This window comes from Montipora capricornis, chromosome 10 (genome assembly GCF_036669925.1).
Source record: "Montipora capricornis isolate CH-2021 chromosome 10, ASM3666992v2, whole genome shotgun sequence".
Lineage (NCBI taxonomy): Eukaryota > Metazoa > Cnidaria > Anthozoa > Scleractinia > Acroporidae > Montipora > Montipora capricornis.
The window spans coordinates 68048660-68061159 of NC_090892.1; the positions used below are offsets into that span (position 1 = coordinate 68048660).

Sequence of the window (12500 nt, forward strand, 5' to 3'; positions counted from 1 at the left end):
GAGCTTATAATTAACAAAATTAAACAAAATTACCTAAAATGGCGTGACCTAGCCCCTTTAAGAGTGCTCGTCAATAGCCCTTTTCACGGTTAGTTTTTCTTATTTTGCATTACAATGTAATCTAACGTGGATGAGAGGCAATTTCGGGTTAAAACTACAAAATAGCCCGAAATTGCCTCACATACATGCTAGATTATATTGTAATGCAAATGAGAATGACGTCATAGAAACGGGCCCTAAGTACGGCAATGAGATTGTCAGATGATTATTTAATGATTAAGACGAAAAAGGGATCAAAAGCTACCAGTTCCTTTTTTGAATGTTTATTTTTACTAAACTTGATCAACTGTCTCAAATTTAGGCAAAGAAAATAACTTTAATGCAATGTTCAAATATTTTTGTACAGTCTTAGTCCCCGTCCACACTAATGCGTTTTCGAAAACCTCCGTTTATATATAAACGTCCACACTGAAACGATCGAAAACGGAGGTTTTCAAAGACGCATTCGTATGGACGGGCCATTATTTTAAGATGAAGGTTACATTTCCTAAAGTACAATATTTTGAATATGATAAAAGTAATACAAAAATGTAAGGTCACGGAATTTAAAGTGGGTTGTTAGAAAACGTAGGCAAAGTAAACAATTTTTTTGTTGCACCGAAAATAAGAGTTTCTGTACAGATCCTTATTTTCAGGCAATACCAAAATGGTATGAGAACTGTTTTATTCCACATAAATTACTTGTTCTTATTATAAAAAGCAAATTTAATTACAATAGTATTGATAAATGAAAGATGAAAATTCCGTTGTTTGAACCCACATAATTATCACAAAATTAACCAAAAATACATTTCAAAAACTGTCTAAACTTTCTAATATAAATATACCGGTACACTATATAAAAAATCAACTGTCTCTATTCATTTAAAAATTTTATCTGCTCAGGTCATTGTAATAATCCAAAGGTCAAGAGAGCTCATTCCCTCACACATATCCTTTTCCATAGGTAACATGTCTCAAGTTATTTTTAGATTGACTCCTATTTTGTACATATCCCAAGGGGATTAGGCAACAGCCAATCATATGGCTGGAATATGTTCTCTGAGCATGAGCCATCCATGCGGAACACATTCCGGCCTGGTATGATTGGCTGTTGCCTAATCCCCTTGGGACTGTACAGCATGGGAGTCGATCTATAAAAACTTGAGACATATTACCTACGGCAAAAGGGCCTTTATGAGGGATGCCCCCTATTCCCCGTTATTTTCTCTTGAACAATCATATTTGAATAAATTACATCAGCAGGAAACAGGGACCGTGATGTCGAAGACACAGGTGAAGACACAGGACTATAGGTCTGGAGTGTCCGAGTCCGGCTAACAATAACTGCATAGTACAGTGGTCTACAGTGTTCTGTTCCCTTACTATGTTGTAATGTTGGCATTGAATTGATAAGTGTATGAATACAGATACCAATAAGACAACACGAAACGTTAGGAAGATGTGTTGAGACGCGTAAGCCACAGCTTGAGGGAAGGTATAGGTGTTATCAATCCTTTTTAGAAGGTTGATAGCTGCTTTGATTGATTGATTGATTGATTGATTGATCGATTATGCACATCTTCCTCTCTTTCCTATGATTCTTTTCACTGACCTTTGTAATGTAACCTAGGATAGAAGAAAAATGTGAACTTTATGTTAGTCATAAGGTACTAAGGTCCTTCGATATACAATATATAAAATCTGATTGTAAATAATCACGTAAAAAGGGGACGACTGAATCTGAAATGCAATGTGAGATCTCAGCTGAGATCCCTCGTGTGTTTTTTTCCTCGAAAGCATGACACTGTAGTAAACAAAGCTTATGATGAGTTTATCCCTTGAGGGCAAAAACTTTAAAAGTATTTTATTGCAGGAATTTAACCAAGGGGTTCGGTATAGATTGTTTCGTCCCGGGTGGGCGATCTAAACTGTTTACATCTGAAAAAGTTATCTCGCCAGCCATGGTTACCCTACCTGGTCGCGGACGAATCGGGAAAATAGGAAGAGTTTCTATTTTCCCGACGTGTCCAAGATTTGTGCGATCGTCGGCGATCATTCCCGACATTTGAACTGTCGGAGACGTCGGCGATGGCTTTAGCTCGTTACCAATCCTCTAAACTGCAATTTTTCAGTTTTTGGCGCACTTTCCACTTTCCGCGAAAGCCACCATCGGAAGAATCTGGGACAAGCGTCTAGCGATTTCCGGTACTCGGCAAAATCTGGGACGGTCGGGAAACTGCATGAGGAATCCCCGATCGTCTTGGATTTTCCCGACATACAAAAACTAAGCTTAAGTAACTGCTTTCGTTTTTGCTCCTTTGTTTGCCCTATTAGATAGTATTTGATTTCTTATGGTTAAATTTTTTCAATGAGAATACACGGAATCGGAAATAAAATGTTAAAATTTTGAAATTAAAAAAGGCGTATAAGGCGCGGAAAGAATCGGGAGTAAAAACATTCTTTCTACTACCAATATCTTACGACCACTTGCTAATAAGTTTATATGATAAAAACCGAATGGCGAAAGGACTTACATTTGCAATCGGAGGCGCGTCCTCGCTCGTGAGAGGTGCTTCGGGTTTTGTAAACTCATCTCGAACGTTTTTTTGTTTCGGCCTGGCACCAGGAGCTGTGTTTCTCTTAACCTACAACACGTTAACACGAAAATACAAAAAAAATCACGTTATCTTAAAAGCTGGATAAACCTTGAAGCCAAAAAAAGTTAAATTTCGAAAAGGAGGTTTACAGGCGTTGGATACCAACTAAGCAGGAATTTAATATGCAGAGTATAGGTTTTCTATTGGTTATGACAGCTCTGGAAATAATTTTCTTTACCTTCATATGGTCCTAAATCACCGCTTATTTAAAATTCCCGCTAGGCCTTGGTCCAAGACGGGTTGTCGCGTTACATCAGGAATTGATCGATTCCTTCACCAATCCAGGCCATCAAATTCACCCACACGGTAGTCTGTTAACCTCCATTTTTTTTCTTTATTTCCTATTTCATTCGTTACTTTCCCGTAAAGACCTCACTTTCGATTAATAAATAGTAGGTAATAGACACCTTTTTAATGTCCGTGGACTTGTCCCCTCTTGCAGGGGATTCTGACCATCGAGTTTCTGGAAGCCGCTCAGGCTGCAAATTAAACGACAGCGTTGGAATAAAAAATGAACTACGTTTCACTGAATTGCTCATGTAATGAATTGCAAAGCCCCGCAAAGGATATGCAACTGAAAGAAACAAAAGCGCAATACGGCTCCATAAACGATCATGTATTGTTATATTCTGACTGGAGCCCATCTCCTCTAAGTTCTCTCAGTTGATTCAAATTCCCCCAGGGAAATATATGTCTCTGTTTCCAACCCCTTTTCCTTTCATTCACCAGTACATAGAACAGAGTCTCCTCTTCTCATCTCTTTTCGATTTCTGTAAGGGCCAGTTATATTTGTATAACAATACTTGTTTCATCATCACAAAAGTCTTCTCGAAGAAGGGCGATTAACTTTAGGCCCCATATCACAACCCTATGAGGCGTAAAAAGAATCCACACACTATTCACAAAAAGCAGGACATGGAGTGTTCTGGGTGTTGTGCTCTGTCCTTTGTGGTATACCATGGTTCAAAACGGTAAGCGCTCGGAGATACTAGCTACACCAACCTACTCTAAAATCCCAGGGTAAATAAAGATATAATGATGACGACTGCTTCGTGCATCATATGGGTATAGAGTCACCGAGAAACACGTGAAAGCATGAGATGTTTCGAGGTATAATCGGTGATTGGTAATTGACTTAATGAATCATTAATGAGCTTGATATTGATAACCTACCGGAGAGAAGAGAGCTCGCCATTTTTCCTCCAATTCTTTTATCAGGCTTTCTCGATGCAGCTGAAATTCTTTAACCTTTTGTAACTCTTCCTTCTCTTCTTCGCCCATTTCTTGAACTGCATCTTCCAAATCTTTAAATCTGTGAACCAATTCATTGTGGTCCGCGCGAAGCCCGTGGTAAGCAAAATCGTAGAAGTCCCTCTTAAGATCTTCGCTACATTTACAAGTTTCGGATACCATGTCTCGTGTTGCGATGTAAAGACCCTCCAAATGCTCGCTGAGTGTTTTCAAGATATCTAATTTGACTGGGGTTTTCAACTGATCTTGTTTTACCTCCGGTACCTCTAAGCTTGAAGTTACGTATGTTTTAAGGTCATGAGTGTATTTCTGTAATTGTGCACTGATGCGGCGCTCTCGAGCTTCTTCATCGGCCTTCTCAGAAACATGACAAGCATTCATATCAATCTGAAGTTTATCCTGCAGATCCTGAGAGAAGAAAGATTCAAATAAAAGTTGGTTCGTTTAGTGGATCATTGCTTGAATGCCGAAACAGTTTCTTGGGTTTTTGGGTCGAATAACAAAGCAAACATCTGTAACGTATTAACGGACAAAACCCAAGCTACATGAACGATCTACTGGTATTAAATTCGGACATTCGGCTACGATAGACTACGATTCGGCTACGATAGATGTAGCCGAAATGTAGCCTTGACCTTAGGCTACCCACGTTTTAAACGTGGGGGAAGCGTACATGCCAGGCTATCAGTGATGGAATTACAATACCAAATTCTTTAACGAAGATTGAATGGGTAGGTGTTTAGTTTTAAAAAGGTTTAGTTGACTTTTATCCATCTTCTTAATTTCTTTAATGTATGTTGCATTTCTCGTTTTCTTCCCACTTATCATTTTATTATTGTATTTATAATTTTATTCTGTGTATATTTTAATTGCATATTTTCATTGTCAGTTTTTACTGTTTTGCGTTACCCTCTTGCATAAAGAATCAAATCAAGATTGTTGTTAACAGGCAAGAAATAAAATAAAGTCAAATAAGTGTCTTTTGTCATTAGGTCGTGTTGTAGTATACCCGTTTCAACTTAAAATGTAGATCACCGCGTTTATAAAAGCTTTAGTTGATCTAGATTGGCGTTCTACAAAATTCCTAGTAACTTGTCCGGTATAAGGTCGGTGATTTCCTTTTCTTTCAACCCAATTCCTCGTTGCGTCGAATTTGAGTTGAAAACGTTTTCGCAAGGTTGCAATGAACAATTTAAACTCAAGTTTTAATCAAGGCTTCTACTTCCGTCCTTTTTAATGCTCTCGGCTGCACTTTGAACGTAACCACGAATACTGGAAGGTAATATTTTACTTAAACTCGTTGTTCCTTACCTCCTGCTCTAATTCCTTAATCCTGTTGTTCATTTTGAAATTCTACGCAATGAAAAAGGGAAGCCAAACATAAGTTTTGACGTTCATGATTCCATATAAAATACGTCTACCTTTAAAATACGCTGCATTAAATGAACACTTTAAGGACGTTTGAAGTTTGACAAACCCCAACCCCAAAAGGTGAACAGATATTCTAGAGTCTAGCCGAAATACCGAAAGATGCCTCGTGCTTGAGTCTGGCTGTCCTGCCGGGTCAGTCGATATTCATGATATTTGCAAAGTTCAAAGAACAGGCTGCATAAGCGCTAGTCTTTCTCAATTTGCCTTACCTCCTCCTCTAATTCCTTAATCCTGTTGCTCAATTTGAAAACCTACGCAATACAAAGAGAAGCCAAACATAAGTTTTGACGTTCACGTTCTCGAAGTTAGTATTTTCGTATAAGCTTTTTCTTGGGGTGCAGTACTACCTATCAAGTTTTCTTGTTGGAGGAGTGGGGCTAAGGGCCGAATGCTCGCAGATACTAGCTTGCAATCTGAGGGTAAATAAGGATATGATCGTAGATATTCTTGTTTTTTGGCCATTAAGTTTGATCAAAAACAACACTTAAGCAGCGGTTACAAACATAGTAAAACGCATATTTAGAGCTTGGCGTTTCGAATGCTGCAACATTCATCTTCAGAAGCAATATTTGGTAAGGAAATACAAAACTATATGTTTAAATCTATTAGAATACTGGAAACTATATAAAGAGAAAATCTAGTTTGTCAGCAGTGACATGATTTGATAATTATAATCGGAGAAGTTTTTCACTGCTAATGTTGTCATTATCACACCGAGTAAAAAAGTACTCTTTATCTACCTTGCACTTAGATAGCTCTTTTATAGTGTAAGATAAGAGCGCAATGGCATTTAAATGAAATGCCTCTCGCTTGAGTAAAGTCAGTCAATATTATTTTATTATTTTCAGTTCATGATATTTGCTAAGTACTAAGCGCCAGTTACAGTAACCAACAGCGATCCGCCTTCACGATGTGTAGAAAATACTCCTACTGCCAAGATGCCCTCAGCGTTGAAAAATTCCTTTTTATTGCTCAATCAGCTGTAGAATGTAACGAATAGTTTTTAAATTCAGTTAGCAAGTCAACTGTAAATTACGCACTATTTCATGATTTTTTTCGTAAGCAATTTCCTATTCCAAGTTTTGGGACTATGGTAGCGTAATTCAGCTTTTGAGGATACCAGAATGAATCAAATTATCTTTCTACATACTTTATACATGTTGCCTATTTTTTATCCAATGCTAGTCAGAGTAATAGACATTTCTCTCAACCGTTGAATCGAACTGATGACCCTTAACTATGTACACTTAAAAAGTTTACACGACGTAATGTTGTGGCAGACTCGTTTAACTTGATCTAGACCAGCCTACTTCAGTAACATTCTGTCATTAAACAGCGACTAACTCAGTGTCCTACGGGTCCTTTTATTAATATCTGATAACACTTAAGATTTCCTTAAGACTCATTGAACACTTGTAAACATTGCAACAAGTCAGACGAATGTTGATCGATTGATAGACATGATTGATTATTGATTGTTTGATGGCTTACCTTGTCTTCTAGGTCTCTCGCTTTGCTGTTTTCCTTAGAGTCCTAGCTCCAAAAGAAAAAAGAAGAAACAAAAAGCCCTCAGTACAGCAAGCCAGATCTACACAAGGAAGTGCGGAAAACATTTATATATTACCTCTTCTTTCAGGAAACTAATCAGTTGTTCACAAAATTCACGTACTGTCTCTTCAATTTTGTCGTTCTGGAAAAAAAAAAGCGGCCATAAATGAAGTAACTCACAGAGTCTTGTATCCAAAGAGTGATAAAAGAGGGTCTCAATGGGGTTAACTGTTAGCCGTGAAACGTCAAGAAAAGTTAACCGTTAGGCGTGAAAATGATAAAAAATGTACCGTTAGCCGTGACAAAAATTAAGAGATTTAGCGTGAGTCTTTTTTATTTTGAAAAGTGGAATAGGGAGAAAAGTAACGACCGCCGGAAATACGTCTGCGTTCGCAGGCTAAAAATAACCCAGTAACGTTCTTGTTAGGTTCAAGTAGATACTCGTTAAACCGTCAGCAGAACAGCTGATCAATGGTATTCAGCAAAGAAGACAATAAATGCTAACTCAGCTTACTTGTTTAATTTAATTCACGTCAAGAAATAGTCCGCATTACAATCTCTACCTGATGGCTTTATCACTCCGTTAACAAAGACAATAAAACAACAACACAGACAACTCTCTTATGTAGATTGCGCTACACTATATAAGTGATTGATGTTTTATAAACATCACAAATCTTAAGACTTATAAATAACTACTGATTCCTGAACATTCTACCACTAGTTAGCAATCTAGAACGTTCTTTCAATGTCACGCAATCATCATATCGTTATAAAACCCCAGGAAAAGAAGATGAGGTAAGACTTCCCGTTTTTTAAAATCTATTTTTAGTTTCGCAAAGCTATTTTAAGTTCTCGTTCCCAACGCCGCGCAAATTTAAAACTTCATTACGTCATTACAACTGGCTAATCAGGTGCCTCTCTAAAAATAGCTGCATAGCTAAAATATCATTGGCCCGTGTATGGGGACTCCCTTCTCTTACTTCATCCTTTCTTGGCCCCAATTGGAGGTCTTGACAAAAATGTAAGTTCCATTCTGATGACCAATACATGACTTATTCTATTCACTCCTGCTCTTCGGCCATCGTAGCTTAATTAAGAATAAAATACAAGCAGCTGGGATAAACATTTTTAAAAAGTGCATTTCATATTAACTTAACGAAGAACAAGCATATGAAACGCCAAGTTAATATAAAATGCATTTTTTAAAAATGTTTATCTCCGCTGTTTGTATTTTATTCTCAATGATCCTTTTCAATATGTGTACTAAGACCCTACTAACTAACACAGAGAACCCCAAAAAGCAAAAACAAATGTTTCTTTTTCAACGAGGAACGTTTTTTTGTTTTTCATGTAAGTTAACCGTGACTGAAAACAAATAACCGTTAGCCGTAAAAAGACAATCTTTTTAGCCGTTGGCCGTTTGGCCGTGACAGCTATCCCGCCGTCGAGACCCTCATAAAAGAAATGTCGCAAACCAATCGCATATGGCACTTTGGCCATGTTGCCTTCATTTCTCACCTAGAAAAACAGTTAACAATGATAAATCAAGTTTTCTTATTTGTTTTAGTAAAGACGACTTAAGTCCGAAAAAAATGTCAGAATCACTTACTCGTTTTGTATCGTTTGGTTTGATCGGGAATCTGTCAGCTAAATTCTTAAGCCCTATCTTCGTTAGAGCTTCGGCGAGCTTTCCGACAGTGGCCCCTTTTCCGTTCTGGCGAAGCCAGCGAACAAGCACCTCTATGCAGCATTCCTTGGCGTTGCCTTTTTCTATGTGAATGCCGTCAATACTGGCTTGATTAAATCCTAGCGCACGCGCTAAATCTTTCCACTTATGCGGCCCAATGTCATCCGGCAGCCCTTTTTCATAAAAATCAGCTTCACTCATCGGGTAGTTTCGATCCCAAGCTGACTGGCCTGAAGATGCTACAAAATTTAAAGTAGATTGTAAAGTTAGTGTCCTATACCTTCGGGGGTTTATCTTTCCTTCTTTGTCGGGGATTCGGATAAGACGATTTCGTCATAACGACAAGGGACAACGTAGGCTGGGAACCTTTGAAAATATCAGACTTACTCGCCCTCTTCATTTCCAGTCATGCAAGGCTCAACTGAAGGCTAATGTCTGTCCCAATGCCTCTTCATTATATCATTAACACGTGAAGTGTGCGTTATGTTCAACCGAAAATACCAATCTTTTATCTTCGATTTAAAGTTCACCTTTGCCTCCTTACCCAAGGGTATGAATGTTGAAAACCGACGCTTTGCGCTAACGATACTTTGTATTGAAGGAAGTGTGAAATTAATTAAAGACACGCTTCCGGGCTCTTCAATTAGGCCTATAGTTTATTCTTTGAGACAAATATATTATTCTGTAATTAATACTGTCATACTTTTGGGTGCAAATAAAGATGTTATTGTTGTTGTTCTTGTTCTTGTTGTTATCGTATTACCCCCGAACTTGTTTATAAGAACGTTTATGGCTTCGAAGTTTACTTCTTGGCACACATAAGTTAGCACAACATATCGAAACCCGAAATGGCTGTCGAGTCAAAGTTTAATGTGTGGCATTGTGTTAGCAGTCCCTTGGCCTAGTTTTAGTGTTTGCCACTGAAGGTCGAAGTGATAGTTGCGAATTAAGGAAAAGGGAAATGCTCACTCGGTTTTCGTCAATAACAATATCAATGACACTCGCCAAATGGCATGACGTACCAATCAAATGCCTACCAACCCGGAAACTGCAAAATTAATGCTCCTAATTTTTCAGCAACATATTTTGAGAATTGTATAGACTACAATTAAAAGCCAATAAGAATATGTTTAAGTACTTACTCATGGTAAAGGAACCAAAAGGAGGTGAGCTCAGCTTGCTTTAATGCGGTTAGCAGGAAGCTGTGAAGATCAACAAGGAAATCATCGCAGTTGATTTTATTTTGAAATCAAACTACGACGCCAGACCTGAGCGAGATTCGTGAGCAAGGTCCAGCATTCATGCATGTTTGTAAATAAAGCGGCAAATAGATGCTTTCACAAAACGAGACAGTGGCCGGTACTTACCTTGAAATTTTGCTTTGCACAAGTTAGGTATCCACATAACATGAAAGCTAAACAAATTTAAATCCGCAATGAAATGATCTATTCCGTTGTGTTCACCAGCTAGATAAGTCTTGTATTATCCAACAAAACCAGATCGTCGGCGATGGAAATGCAACTGGGACGAAGCGGTACCGTAAAAACTGCTTTGTGAAGTACATTGTCACAGGGTCATTTCCTTATATATATATATTATGTAGGGGTTAACCCCTACTTTAATATAAAGATCAGGGATGGTTAACGTTTTTAATGAAGTCACGCAAGCGAATTGTGTCACGAATTCTTCGCATAAATTAAAAAAAAGTCACTTACGGACCAGACTGCTCAGCGACAGTTACTTTTTCTTTTGTTTTGCCATGTAGGGAAAAGTAAGAAATGCTATAAATGTGGCAATAATTTGCAATTTTACGTAATTTAAATTGGGCTGACCTTCATGTGAGCACATTTCTCAGTTGTCTTTTGATATCGTATCTTAGAAAAATAATTCTACCTTCATCGTTCATACCTCATTTCCTTGTGCTGAAGCGGGTTCATCCCGCGCACAATTATCAAGGTTGGTATTCGAATGACTCCGATCGTCAACCTTTTTAAATGGGCTATGTGACACACAAAATGCCCAAAAAGTATACGGAAACATTGTAATAACCACTTAAAACTGTTGAACAACATAAAAGAAATAAAGCAAAAGGAAAGAGAAGCATGGATGGTCACAAATGGACAAGATTGAAACGGATTGCATTTGGGTAATCCCCGACGTTTTTGAAGTTTATGGCAAATCGCTTGGATAAAGGCCGTTTTTGCTCAAAATCATCTTGTTTGTGATGTAACGACAATTTTATCAGTAAAGGAATTCCACATTACCATTTACGAGTTTTAAATTCGTGATAAACTAAAAATTTCCTCTAAACACCCTAAAATAACGTGACACAGCCCCTTCTATAAAGTCGCACGAGTGAATTGTGTCACGATATTTTGGCATTAAAGTTTAGCAAAACGCAAACGGACCAGACTGCCCTGTGACTGTTGCTGTTTTATTTTGACATGAAAGCAAAAGTCTGAGAAAATCGCATAAATATTGCAGCAATTTACAAAACTTACCTTCATGTGAGCACATTTGTCGGTTGTCTTTTCATATCGTAAAATAATTCCATCTCACATTAAAATCGAGGAACCCTACCTTTTTCCATATTAAGACTTATGGTCTTATCTTAAGGTTCCCTTGACAGTTCTTATCTTTTTTATTATAATAAAATTAATTTAACTTAATTAAAACTGAACAACTTGATGTGCATAAATTTTTAATCCAATCAGACCTTTATTCGTTTTTGCGCCAACTATTGCTATAGAAACAGTGACACAATGTCGTCACCTCTGTTAAGTAAGTAAGAAAGTAAGATAGGTTCGGACATTTTTGAGCAATCATCGGGTGGAAAGTCTAGGCCTAAGCTTTGATCTTAAAATGTTTAGCTTTGTCGTGAAGTTTGGGGACCGACCTTTTGTAGTGTTTAATGTTGTTTGTTGTCGAGTGATAATACAGCATTGTCAAATAGTAACAACAATAAAAGCAAGGTGACACACGCTAACACCAGCCCGGTTTCACTGGCGAAAAATGTCTGCGCATGAGTCGCGCGATATGGCACGTGACGCGTTTCCGGGACTATCATTGGCTCTCGTCAAAAAAGCACTCCCGAGAAGAACAGAAAAATGGCTGCCGTTTGAGAATCGGTAGCTTGTTGGTTTCCGTTCTTTTTAGAGCGATCAAGGCTAGTTTTAACGCCAGTTTCAAGTGGAATGTATTCTTAGAGAACGTCTATGTTGTGTAAATCGTTTGAAAGTCCAATCCAACCAGCATCCTCGGAAAATTTGCTCCTGGAAAATTTTATTTCGTGGGAAAAGAGCTGCGAAACAGGTGATAGATAGATAGATATCCCTTTATTTAAACACGATAATGTTTAAAGCTGTAAGCTTATGGGGTCGTATGTTTAGAAATAAGATAAGATTCCCTTAAATTACATACTATTATACGCCTAAACTAAAAATCCCTATGGTGTAAGAGAGCTAAAACTAAATGGCAATTACGATTGTATATGTAAGATACATGTCAATTAAAAGTATACATAATCATGGTCACTAAAATCTGTAGTAGAAATTGACGTAGCATAAAAATTAAAATTTAAGAAACTTGCATTATCTTTCAACTTGGTTGACAAAGTTTTACAACTCGCGTTTACAATTGAATGATCGTTGGCCAAGGTATTATTCCATAGAGCCGCACCTCTATATCTAATCGAAAAATGGACAAATCTTGAGTTGAAGCGAGGTACACAGACAGAGTCAGGTGTCCTAGACGGATATTTCGATGTTCGTCTACAGATTATATTGTCACATAATGGCAAAGGCAGATTTTCCCAGTGAGCCTTGAGTATCCGTTTTACTAATGCAATCTTATATTTGTAGCAGAGTTGATGCCAATTCGCT

General features: G+C 37.8%; 1 protein-coding gene across 2 annotated transcripts in view; it reads right to left on the minus strand.

Annotated features, from left to right (window-relative positions):
• Nucleotides 1-356: 356 nt before the first annotated feature.
• Nucleotides 357-12500, minus strand: part of LOC138019356 (uncharacterized) — a 26665-nt gene continuing 14521 nt past the window's right edge. Inside the window, exons 1-11 of one of the 2 annotated variants that reach the window (XM_068866122.1) lie at nt 9987-10211; nt 9762-9821; nt 8542-8858; nt 7006-7071; nt 6873-6914; nt 5591-5632; nt 5262-5303; nt 3873-4358; nt 3107-3178; nt 2577-2687; nt 357-1668 (exon numbers count right to left, since the gene is read on the minus strand). In XM_068866122.1, coding sequence (XP_068722223.1) covers nt 1612-1668; nt 2577-2687; nt 3107-3178; nt 3873-4358; nt 5262-5303; nt 5591-5632; nt 6873-6914; nt 7006-7071; nt 8542-8858; nt 9762-9765 — 1239 coding nt within the window. In that variant the 5' untranslated portion in view covers nt 9766-9821; nt 9987-10211 and the 3' untranslated portion in view covers nt 357-1611. Of the gene's footprint in view, nt 1669-2576; nt 2688-3106; nt 3179-3872; nt 4359-5261; nt 5304-5590; nt 5633-6872; nt 6915-7005; nt 7072-8541; nt 8859-9761; nt 9822-9986; nt 10212-12500 lie in introns of those variants that run through there. The other variant, XM_068866123.1, reaches the window with a different exon arrangement.